Below are 12,091 nucleotides of genomic sequence, written 5' to 3'. Positions count from 1 at the left end.
CTATATCTCTCTCTGTCCCTCTCACTCCCCTTTTTCACCTAAGACAGGGTTTCTCTGTGTATCTTTGGCTGTCCTGGAGCTCCCAGAGATCTGCTTTCCTCTGCCTTCCTAGTGCTGGGATTAAAGACCACTCCCATAGGGCATCGCCATCCATTCTCTTGAAGGGAGCTTCTTTGTCCTGTTCCCCAGTCAAAAGGCCACACATGTGCAACAGGGATGCGGAGTCATGGAATTTTCTTCCCCTCATTAAAACAATCAGGAAGCACTTTGGGCTTAATATCCTCACCCTCTCCCATTGTTTCCTTCCACTCAGCTGACACGATTCCTAACATGAGTGAAGAGGTGTTAATGGCCTTTTCATGTGTGAAATTAATGGTGTATTTGGATATACCTTCTGGTGGGTAACTTTAGCTCAAAATATTCCAGCGAGTTTTAAAGATCCTGAGTCAGGGAAATGACACTTTGCTTTCCTTCCTTCCTTCCTCCCTTCCTTCTTTCCTTCCTTCCTGCCTTCCTGCCCCCCCCTCTCTCATTTTTTTTTGAGACAGGGCTTCTCCATGTAACAGCTCTGACTCTCCTGGAACTCACCTTGTAGACCAGACTGTGATGGGGGCGTGTCCTTTCTGTATGCTGTGAATAAAGTTATTTTGGATAATGGACAGGCAGGATGTAGCCAGGCAGGAAGTATTGGCAGGGCTACCAGACTAGGAGGATGCTGGAAGGAGGGACACAGAGCCATCAGAGGAGACACCAGGCAGCTGCCAAGGGAGCAAGAGGGTGGGCATCACCAGTAAGCTAAGACCTTGTGGAGATACACAGAGTAATAGAAATGGGTTAATAATTAAGAGAGAGCTAGCCAGTAAGAAGCCTGAGGCATTGGCCAAACAGTTTATAATTAATATAAGACTCTGTGTGTTTACTTGGGACTGAACACCTGTGGGACCAGGTAGGACAGAAATTTCCTTCTATAAGTCTGGCCTGGAACTCACAGAGATCCTGCCTGCTTCTGCCTCCTGAGTGCTGGGATTACAGGCATGTACCACCACCACTGCCCAGCTGACACTTTGACTTTCAACCCATTTAAATTTTAGTTTCCTCTTGGCACTATAGGTGGGTCAATATAGTTTTATTACTAGTAAAGAAAACCAACCAATAAGCCAAAAATCGGTGTTTGACCTAGATCTTAAACTAAACCACTCCTTTGGCACAGAGAAAGCATGTAAAACATGTGCTTTCAGATTTAGGGTTTGTGTTGTCTCTATAAATATGTACGATTATTATGTGCCAACTTAAAACTTAACAGGTAGGGCTGGGGAGAATACTTGCCATCATGCACAAGACCCCGGGTTTAGGCCCTCAGCACTACCTAAAAGCAAAAATTAGCAACCAGCAAGGTGGTAATTGGCCATTAGAATCAATCAAAGTTCTGCCTCTCCAGTGCCTTGGTGCTCTGACTAGCTGTTTGACCATTATTCACTGTCTTAATTCTGCTTCCTGGTAATGGCTTGTAAGAAGGAACTGTGCCGCTTCCTGGGGGAGCTTCCTGGATGCAGGAGACCTCAAGCTGAGCAGTCTCTGATCCCGAGTTAGTGCTTTGCCGAGTTCAGTGTGTTCGCCGTGCACAGGAATGTGAAGGACTGTGGTGGGGAAAGTGAGGCCAAGCAGACAAGACGGGAAACCTTTGGAGGCTTTTGGGTAGAAACGAAAACCTCATTCCAAGTGAAATGGTAGCACACCTCTTTGGCGGGACTGTTCTTAGTAACCCAGAGCAGTGAGCGCCAGCAGAGCCTGCCTGCCTCTTTGTCCTCCTCAATTCCAGAGTGGCCGCTGAGGGTTCCTTACAGACCCTGTGAGTCACAAGGTTTTAAAGCCACTGGGCTTCATGACATAAATGTCCCTTCTTATCAAAGTGGCTCAGTGCCACCCGAGTATGTTGGGACTTGCCTAGCAGAGCCCAAAATTTGTCTGCCTACTTTGAGGACTCTTTTGCACTGGGTTAAAATCTAACCCTTTGTATATCACTACCAATCACTTATGGACTGGTTAGGTAGATACATTACCACTTCCGAGTGCCACAGAGACTAAGATTAGACACATCTACCGCAGTGCTTGGTGTATAGATGGATGACGCTAAATAAATGGTCTCTTCTGTGCTTTTACGTTTCCAGCTTTTGCTCAAGAATAACATAAAGAGGACATGCTAGCAGATGTCAAAGGTACATCCATGTGTTGATTTTGTCAGAATCAGCATCAGAATTTGACCAACATGACCTTCTTAATTATAACTGCCCGAAGGTACAAACCAACTCAGACATGGCTCGATCCTTCCCCTCAGCGAGCCTCTGTGGAACACCTCCTGCTCTGAACCACACCCCAGGCACATTGGATTCAAAGACTCTGATTCAGGGAGAACGTTGACCGCAAGTGAAGAAAGAAACAAAGCGAGGCAGGCAGGAAGAGCTGAGGCAGAGGTGTGCGCTGCCTCCACACACAGACTGGGAGGAGACTTCAGACCACAGACTTGAGTTAGAGACGGCTTCCATAAGGAACCGCTGAGTGGCAAAGAATAGATTTACCAGAGTCAGCCATTGGAAGGCGAGGATGTACCCACCAGGCAACACGACAGCCTGTGGTGACATAATGGCCCATTTGGTAGTGGGGATAGTGTGGGGGAGGTGTTAGTGACTCCGTAAGAAGGAGAGGGTATAAGGGTGGGGAGAGAGAAGGCAGTAGGGAAAGTCTACATCTCAAGTTCTTTACAAAATACTATGGAGTCTGAAGGTCATCCTAAAGGAGTCTCTGAAGGGTCTTAAACAGGACCAAGGTTACAATAGAAAACACTTTGGAGATTAAAAAAGGCCTCAAAATACAAAAGCAGTATTTCCTTTCCAACCCTAGATCTCCCTGCTGCCCTTGTGCACAGCGAAACTACAGGGTTTTAGGACAGTAACCTAGGACAAGACTAGTCAATAAGACCCTTAGTGCATGAAGCCTGACCCAGAAACTTGTGATGTTACATTTAATTAGAGCCTAAATCTTAACCCTTGATGCCTCACTGTAAATGACCAGTCTCCGGAAGAACAAACGAGGGTATAAAATTTACTACATTGGCCAGGTGGTGGTGGCGCACGCCTTTAAACCCAGCCCTTGGGAGACAGAGGCAGGCAGATCTCTGTGAGTTCAAGGCCATCCTGGTATACAGAGTGAGTTCCAGGACAGCCAAGGCCACACAGAGAAATCCTGTCCCAAGACAAACAAACAAACAAACAAAAAATTACTACTTAAGACAGTGGGCTGCCCATCTCCTATCTAATCAATTTAATCCTACACATGTGACCCAGAAGAATTTATCTGACGTGTTTCTGTATGTGGTTCTTTTTGTTTGTTTGTTTTTGTTTTTTTTTAAGTTATGGCTCAGCAAATACATTTACCCCCCACATCTTGGACTCCTCGTTCCAAGTTCCTAGCATAACAGCATAGAGATAAGGACAGGGTCTCAGCCAGCAAGTTGAGAGAACTCTGCTTGGATTTGAAGCAGCCGTTCCTCGGGAGGATGCAGCTTTGAGCATCTTAATGAAAGGGATGAGAGGGCACTGCCTTTCTGCCTCCATCCATGCTACCTGCAGTCAGGTGCTGTTGTGAGACAGGGAAGCTACACAGTTGCAGGACAGTCACCCAGGAGGGAGGACAGATAAGAGACTTCTCCCAGAACAATAAAGGAGGCCATAGAAGGAAAAAAAAATCCTCTGGCTAGAAAGGGAGTATAGAGGAGACATAGGAAATCTCGGCCATGGGTAAGGATAAAAGAAATCTTGAGTACAGGCAGTCTCTGCTACAGGCCTTGGTTGGTACCGTTCGAGACATCATGGTGAAATCTAGGCACACCCAAGGTTCTTGTTAATACATCAGTCTCAGAGGAAAGTCTGCTTTGAAGAAAAGCTGTTTGGACATTCTAATGCTGTGGTTCTAAGGTATGTATAGGAATATACATACGTACATACACACATACTTATCTATATACAAATATGCAGATACATATATCCAATAGTCACATATACATTGGAAGCTCAGTTAAGACTTATATGGTGGACTGGAGAGATGGGTCAGCAATTAAGAGCACTGGCTACTTTTCCAGAGATCCCGAGTTCAATTCCCAGCACCACATGATGGTTCACAACCATTTACAGTGGGATCTGATGCCCTCTTCTGGAATAAAAGTGTACATGCAAATAGAGCACTCATACATAAAATAAATAAACAAATAAATCTTAAAAAACAGATTTTGGTGGTAGTCAGTGTCTGGAAGTCCTCAATATGCAAAGAAGCTAAGGCTGGAAGAAAATGAGTAGAGTCAAATATTTCATTTCATGTTTCTAGCCTTTTTGTTGATTCCCCTTCTTTTATTTATAATGTCCTTGGTGATGACTCTTCCATCTGAAACCCTGTTCCCAAGCTTCCTTGCAATGGAGCAATTGATTTCCCATCACAGCTGGTTTAAACATTAGCTACGTTGATGTGCGGAGCCAAACTCTCACACACAGTATCTGGAAAAAATGCTTCTGTTATTTTAAATACGCTTTGCAGTTGTGCTAAAGTGAACCGGGGCACTTTGGCTTTAAGCATAGCAGGAGCTGCTGTGTGTCTCTGGCTGGACTGGAGTTTGAGACTGTAAAAAATGGGAAATAGCAATAACTCATTGGGCAAAGGAAGCTGAGCATGACGACTGTGAGTTGCAGAATATTCATGTCATGCCACTAGTGCGTGCAGGTTTCTATCCCCTCCAATCAGACGAAAGCAAGGAGTAGCCGAACTAAGAAGAGGAAGCCTCTGGGGCTGCAACTCCGCTGTGAGTCCACTTCTGTGAATGCAAAACTCTGCAGAGCAGAACCGCATCCAAGCAGACTCTAAGCTATCTAGAATGTAAACTTCCAGGGACACTGCAAATCCTTATTCTGGTGATGTAGCTGTGGCAATAAAAAGTCTTCAGTGATCTTTTACATATTTGTTCATCCAGTCTGCAAATATTTACCAAGTGCCATGATTTCTGCCATTATACTGGCCTCAGGATTTGCCTTCATGATTTCCCATGTCCTTACCCTCGATTTGTATGTCTGCTATACGTACTCATTCTGAGCATCGTTCCACTTGTCTTATGGGACTTTCTCACCTATATCTAATGCAAATGGAATGTACCATTGATTTGTATAAAATAAGCCCACACATTTAAGAGGAAACAGCCCTGGCCATGTAGCTGAGGGAAGACACTTAAGGAGAGATACCTGCATCCCTCCCTTTGGCTATCAAACTATTGAAACTACGGATCTGAAGAAATTAAATTTTCCCAGTGTCTGGGAAAAGGGAAAGGAAGAGGCTGCGACCCTGGTATCAACAAGAAAGGGGGCTTATCCCCTTGAAATAGAGTTTTAGTTCAGACACTTCAAAACTGACTACAGCTCATGCAGTGATGGACCAGTGTGGCCCACTTTAACCTTGACTTCAAGTCAGTCACCCTGGAGGTGGTCTTGTGGGTGCCTGGATGTCCTTATTTGTACTTGCTCTCCTCAAAGTGGCCACATGACGTAAATAACCTTTCTTTGCTTTTCACAATCGATCCTTTTGCCAGTCCTCGTGTGTGTGTGTGTGTGTGTGTGAGTGTGTGAGTGAGTGTGTGTGTGAGTGTGTGTGTCTGTGTGTGTGTGTCTGTGTACTCAAGTGTGTCACAGGTCAGAGGACAATTTTCAGAAATCAGTTCTCTTCTACCATCTGGGTTCTGGGTACGGAGCACATGTTATCAGGCTTGACAGCAAGCTGAGCCACCGACCAGCTCCAGGTTTTTGTTTTTGTTTTTCTCCTTGAGATACAACCTCACTATTTAGCCTGGGCTGGCCTTGAACTTGCCATTCTCCAGCCTCAGTCTCCCAAATGCTAGGGTAACAGGCAAGCCCCAGCATTAAACAGGAGACAGCCTTTGTGTTCTATATGCTTAGGGAAGTGGTTTCTGAAGTCATAGGATGCCACGGCGGAAGTGAATGTGTGCCCGGTGCAGTCGCTGGTCCGTGTGGACTAGCTTTGTGGGGCGAGTTCAAGCACAGCAGGAAGAGGTGGTGGCCTCCGAATCATATCCCTTGGCCGGAGCCAGGGCTGTGATACAGCATCTATCTTTGCTAACTGACTCATAAGAATGTGGACTAAAAGTACACCTCCAGGAAAATATTCATGAATTAACGAAGTGCTATGTCCTCAAGAAAACTGTTGTCTGGATATATATCCCTCAGGTTAACTGTATAATCAAACAGTTGAGCAAGCCCAGGGCATCTTAAGGAGGAGGGGTCACTTCAAATGAACTATTATCAGGAGCCAATAAAAAGTACCCCGGCAGTGGCATCTTGGTTGAGGGAAATGTTTTGGCTGTTTCAGGGTTAGCTTCACAAAACGTCTGCCACAGGTTTGTTCAGCATTATTCAAGGTCGGGACCTTACTAAAGCATTATATCCATTCTTTGCATTTATGCTATACGGTTTTTAACTCAGAAATATGTTTGCAACTTTGGCCTACAGCATCCTACAGATTTTCAGATTCTAAATCTAGTCCGCAAGGAAGTAAAACCATGAAGGGAGAGATAGGCTGCTTTCACACACAGAGGGGCAGGCGCTGGTCCTAGGAAGGGACTTCGGGAGAAACATAGGTAAGAAGCCAGGGTTCTGGCTGTAGAGAAAGTGAAGCAACCGGTGAGCGTCTGGATAAGGAAAATCAGGAAGAGGGTGGTGAAGCAGTGGCTGCTGGGATCCTGAGAATCCACCATGGAGCCTGTTGTAGCGGCCGCCATTTTGTCCTCTGCCTCCCGTCTCCATAGCTGTCTGTCTGGCACTGATTTTGAACTCTTGGACACCAAATAATCAAGACCAGGTGACTACCATCTGGATCATCTGCATGGTTAATTAGTGTATAGTTCTTCCTGCTTTCCAGGGAGAAGAAACTTTTACCTAAGCAAATAGTTGGATTTATAGAATAGTTAACTGGTTTTATTTAAAAATAATTTCCCTTGAGACCAATAAAAATATATTTTTATAAATGAAACACTGTCTTTGATTGCACCCCTTCCCTACTCTTTTGGAAACTCAAGGCAGTTTGACTGTTAGAATGGAAATATAACTCACTTAAACTTTTATTTTCTTTTTTATTCCATTTGACAAACTTGAGGTTTTCTTCATAAAAATTCTTTTGAGCTCTCCCAGTCATTGATTGTTCTGACAAAGCTAATGCTCTCTTTTGGTTGTTGATTTGCTAATGAGGAGTGCTCTTAACTCATGATATCTTTTTTGCATGGCACGTATATAAGAGTGTGTGTGTGTATGTTCTGGGAAATTGAACCATAGTATTATACATAGTACACAAGCAGTCCATCACAGAGTATTTATTACAGAGATGTCCATAGTAGAGCAAAGGCCTAAATGCCCTCTTATAAGCCAACTCCTTCCTCAGGTTCTTTAATTTGAAGCAATCACCCTGCCCTCATCCTTTATTGCCTGAGTTAAATATGCTTACTTTAGCACAGTGAACAGTTTTATTCACAGTCATACTTAGTATTAAGAGGAGATATTACTATGAAAAAATGGTGGCCTCTCATCCATTCATTCTTTAGAAAATGATTAAAAAAAAATTGAAGACCTGACTCTAAGAAGTTCTCATCATACAACGGGTGAGACACAGCTCTTGTCCTTGTAACAGATGAAAAAACATAAACTAAAAATCGAGGTCAGTTTGAAAAGCACAATAATGGTCATATACATCAGATATAAGAGTGGGCCCCTGAGAGTGTGATCAACTCAGTTTCAGGATTGCCAGGGTCTTCCTAAGAAGTCCTCTGTGTGGTTTCTTGGTCTTTATGATGCCGGGTGATAAATGTGCATGGTGGAGGCTCATTATTCAACCCAGTTTCTCAACACCAAAATTTAACACTGTGTTCTGAAAAGTGGTGCAGCCTCTGATCACCTCTCCAGACATGTGCTAGCTGCAGCTATAGAGGACGAATTACTTGTTGCAAATGTGCATTTTGTACCTTTGCTGAAGGACGGATGTGATCTGCTTGCAGAAACTCTCTCCATTTTGAGCAAACTCCTTCAGGCTCTTGTATACTTTATTGTACTGAAAGAAAATGACAGAAAAATTATGAGCACCTCCATAGATAGATAGTACACCCGTAATTCAGAATACTGCTGTAGTGATGACTGCCACCATAAAGGACTGTGTGGTTAAGGAGGCACACGTTTTTGGATGACTTCTTAACTAAATATTAAGTCTCCTCTGCCTGGCTTTGAAAAAATCCAGAGAAATTTTCCAAAATTAAAGCTGGCCTGTCTGTTTCAGTCTATCTTAGCTACTGTTCTATTACTGTGACGAACAGAACACCATGGCCAAAGCAACTTATAGAGGAAATCACTTGATTGGAAACTTGCTTACAGTTTCATAGGGTGAGTCCATGTTCATGGTCATGATGGTGGAAAGCATGACAGGAGGCAGGCAGGAATGGATCTGGAGCAGTAGCTGGGAGCTTACATCTGGTTCACAAGCAGGAGACAGAGACAGATTCAGAGACAGACAGGGACAGAGACAGTCAGAGACGCACACATAGAGACAGAGACACACACAGAGAGGGAGGGACACACACACACACACACAGAGAGAGAGAGAGAGAGAGAGAGAGAGAGAGAGAGAGAGAGAGAGAGAGAATGAGAACCTGATATGGAATTTTTAAACCTCAAAGCCCACTCCCAGTGACACATCTCTTGCAACTCTTTATCTACTCCACCAGCTGGGAACCAAGCCTCCAAATACATGAGCCCTTGGGGCCATTCTCATTCAAAGTAACACACTGTGCTAGGTCAAATGCAAATAATCCAACAGAATTTGGTTTGGGGATTTGGTTTCCTGGTTTGGTAAGGCTAAAAGCATGCTCTATAGGACACCACATTATCACATTCTTGTCCCACCAACCTACACACATGATAGACTCATTGTACAGGTTGTCTAAAAAAATTTGAAATTGAAATTTAAACTCTTAAAAATCTAAAATCTTTTTTGAATTCTGATCTAATACCATAAAGAGAAATTTTCACACTTGATTTAAATGCTGAGTCTCAGTCAAAACACAGGCATGATAAAAATCTTGTATGAGATCGTCTTCAGGCTATGTGTTTAGGAGTATGTGGAATATAAATGAATTTCATGTTTAAGTTTGGGTTCCATCCCCAAGATATCTTATTATACATTCACAAAACTCCAAAATCAGAAGGAAAAAAAAGCCACCAAAATCTGGAACATTTCTGGTCTTAAGTATTTTGGGTAAGAAACATTTAACCTGTAGTACCAAGCAGATATTTTGAAACTTCTGGAACATACAACGCGTGTGTTTTGAGGTTGCAAAAAGCTTTGCTCTCTAAGTTCAGACTTACTGTATGTGTGTGAGAAATACAGTGGTATTTAAAATTGGATAGTTTACTTAGTATGATGATGATGATGATGATGTTGATTAGTGTGTGTATGTGTGTGTGTGTGTGTGTGTGTTTTGCATATTTGTGTGTCCAGACATACATGTGGTGTTCAGATGACTACTTTTGGGAACTCAGTCTATCAGGTTTACACAAGTATAGCAAGCATTTTGCTTTCTGAACCATTTGGTTGGTCCTACAGTCATTTTTATTCAAAGACATTTTTATTTAGGGTTTCTAATTTGTAGTTTTTCCATGGTTCTAACTCGAATGCAATATTAACATTTTGTAAATTATGAAACATTTTATGCTTCACGAAGATCACAGTCATATAGGAAGTAATGACACATACTGCATACTCACCTAAGTTACAGAGACATTAAACTTCTACTCTGCTCCTTTTGAACAATTGCTTTTTAATTTTCATAATTTCTTTGGCTATTCTTAGACATTTGTTCTTTGGTATGAATATTTACCTAATTATAAGATTTGGGGTTTTCTTTACATTCTTAATCAAAAATGTGTTATATGTGTGTTTATATGAATTATAGGAAATTAACTTCTTAAAATGGTGTTTAGACTTCCCACCCAAGAACACAGTGAAAGTCTTTTCATTTGTTTAAATCTTAGTTCATGTCAATAAAGCTTATTAACTTATCTATAGAACCTGCAGCTTTCTTATTTCATTTATTTAGAAATAACTCCTGGGATTAAGCTGTATATTATCATTGTTTCTCTTGTCTGCTTATAGGAAAGCAGACAAAAAGGCTCAACTAAGAAACCAGGGTCCTTGGGCAAGCTAGATTTGGCTGTCTACTTGCAGAGTGGGGCTTTTTGCTCTCAAGCAAATATAACTCTAGATCTGAGAAGACATAGTTGGGTGAAGGTTTGGAGGGATTTGAACTTTCAGAGTGATAGTGAGGATAACAGCCCTTTCCCACCAGGAGAGCTGGGAATAGAAAGAAAGATTGCCAAGATGAACTCCTAAGAAAAAGAACTAGACATTAACAAATCAAACAATCTAATTAAAAAACAGGGTACAAATCTAAACAGAGACTTCTTAATAAAAGGAAACTCAAATGGCTGGGAAACACTTAGAGAATTGTTCAATATCTTTAGCCATCAGGGAAATGCAAATCAAAATGACTTTGAGATTCCATCTTATACCTCTCAGAATGGTTAAGATCAATAAAACAAGTGACAGCTCATGCTGTTGAGAATGTGGAGCAAGGGGAATACCCCTCCACTGCTAGTGGGAGTACAAACTTGTCCAGTCACTATAGCAACCAATATGGTGGTTTCTTAGAAAACTGGAAATCAGTCTACCTCAAGACCCAGCCCTACCACTCAGGCATACACCCAAAGGATGCTCCATCCTACCACAAGGACACTTACTCAACTATGTTCATAGTGACTTTATTCTTAATAGCCAGAAACTGGAAACAACCCAGGTGCCCCTCAACTGAAGAATGGATAAAGAAACTGTGGTGTATTTACACAATGGAGTATTAGTCAGTTGTTAGGAAAAAATGACATCATGATAGTTTCAGGAAAATGGATGGAATTAGAAAAAAATCATCCTGATAAAGGCAACCCAGGCCCAGAAAGACAAACTAATATGTACTCACTTATAAGTGGATATTAACTGTAATGTAAAGGATAACCATGGTACAATCCACAGACCCAGAGAGGCTTTAAAGAGGGCTATAGGGGTACACATGGATCTTCCTGGGAAGGGGAAATAGATTTTGTGGGTGGACTGGCAGTGGGTGGGGATAGGAACAGGAGGGATCAGGTCAGGGAGGGACTGCCGGAGGGAGTGAGCATGGGCAGAGATGGCTGGAGTAGGTGGACATTTAGGGGGTGATGTGGAGACCTAGTGCAGTGGACACTTCCTGGATCCTGTGAAGGTGACCCTAGAGAGGACTCCTAGTAATGAGGATATAGAGCCTGAACCAGATATCTTCTGTAACCAGGCTAGCTTCCCAGTGGTGGAACTGGGACGTCAACCCAGTCACAAAGTCCTAGACACACAATCTGTCATGCCTGCAAGATATACTGGGACAATGATGGCTTAGAGCTTGTGGAAGTGGCCAACCAATGACTGCCCTAACTTTAGCCAAAGCCACAAGAGGGAGCCCATGCCTGATACCACCTGGATGGATAGGAACTGGAACCTGGATGGCTCAGAAACCTGGGGTAAAACCAACACAACTGACCGAAAAACAAAAGTCAATGCAATGATATTCCACTGTTCTCACAGATAGGCACAGAAAGAATGGTTTCCCCATGACTTAATCTGAATAAGAAAGTCACTGAAAATGTTTCTGCATACCGGGCTATTGGGGTCACTGCAGTTTCCAATTTCTTAGACCTTCAGACCCCTATATGACATCTTTCATATTGTCTTCTTGGGACAAGTTTTGGGAGGCCAGGTTATTTTTAAGGGTTAAGACCTCAATTTTCTTCGGTTACAGTGGTAGAGCTGTGACAAAGCAAATGTCTATCACTTTATTCTCTCAAAAACATTTCATCCCAACTTAAATGTTTTCTCTTAGAATTCTTTATTGTATTTTAAATGTATGAATGTTTTGCCTTCAAGT

General features: G+C 42.6%; 1 protein-coding gene across 2 annotated transcripts in view; it reads right to left on the bottom strand.

The window, feature by feature from the left end:
- Positions 1-12,091, bottom strand: part of Nostrin (nitric oxide synthase trafficking) — a 55,740-nt gene that overhangs the window by 38,218 nt on the left and 5,431 nt on the right. The window contains exons 1-2 of one of the 2 annotated variants that reach the window (XM_040745503.1): positions 8,461-8,479; positions 8,060-8,145 (exon numbers count right to left, since the gene is read on the bottom strand). Coding sequence is in view for 1 of the 2 variants with exons in the window: in XM_040745504.1 (XP_040601438.1) it covers positions 8,060-8,145 (86 nt within the window). In the remaining variant the exon portion in view is untranslated. Of the gene's footprint in view, positions 1-8,059; positions 8,146-8,460; positions 8,480-12,091 lie in introns of those variants that run through there. The other variant, XM_040745504.1, reaches the window with a different exon arrangement.

This window comes from Mesocricetus auratus, unplaced genomic scaffold, assembly GCF_017639785.1.
Source record: "Mesocricetus auratus isolate SY011 unplaced genomic scaffold, BCM_Maur_2.0 Super-Scaffold_100004, whole genome shotgun sequence".
NCBI lineage: Eukaryota > Metazoa > Chordata > Mammalia > Rodentia > Cricetidae > Mesocricetus > Mesocricetus auratus.
The sequence above is the reverse complement of the archived record's forward strand: the minus strand, read 5'-3'. Positions and strand labels throughout refer to the sequence as shown.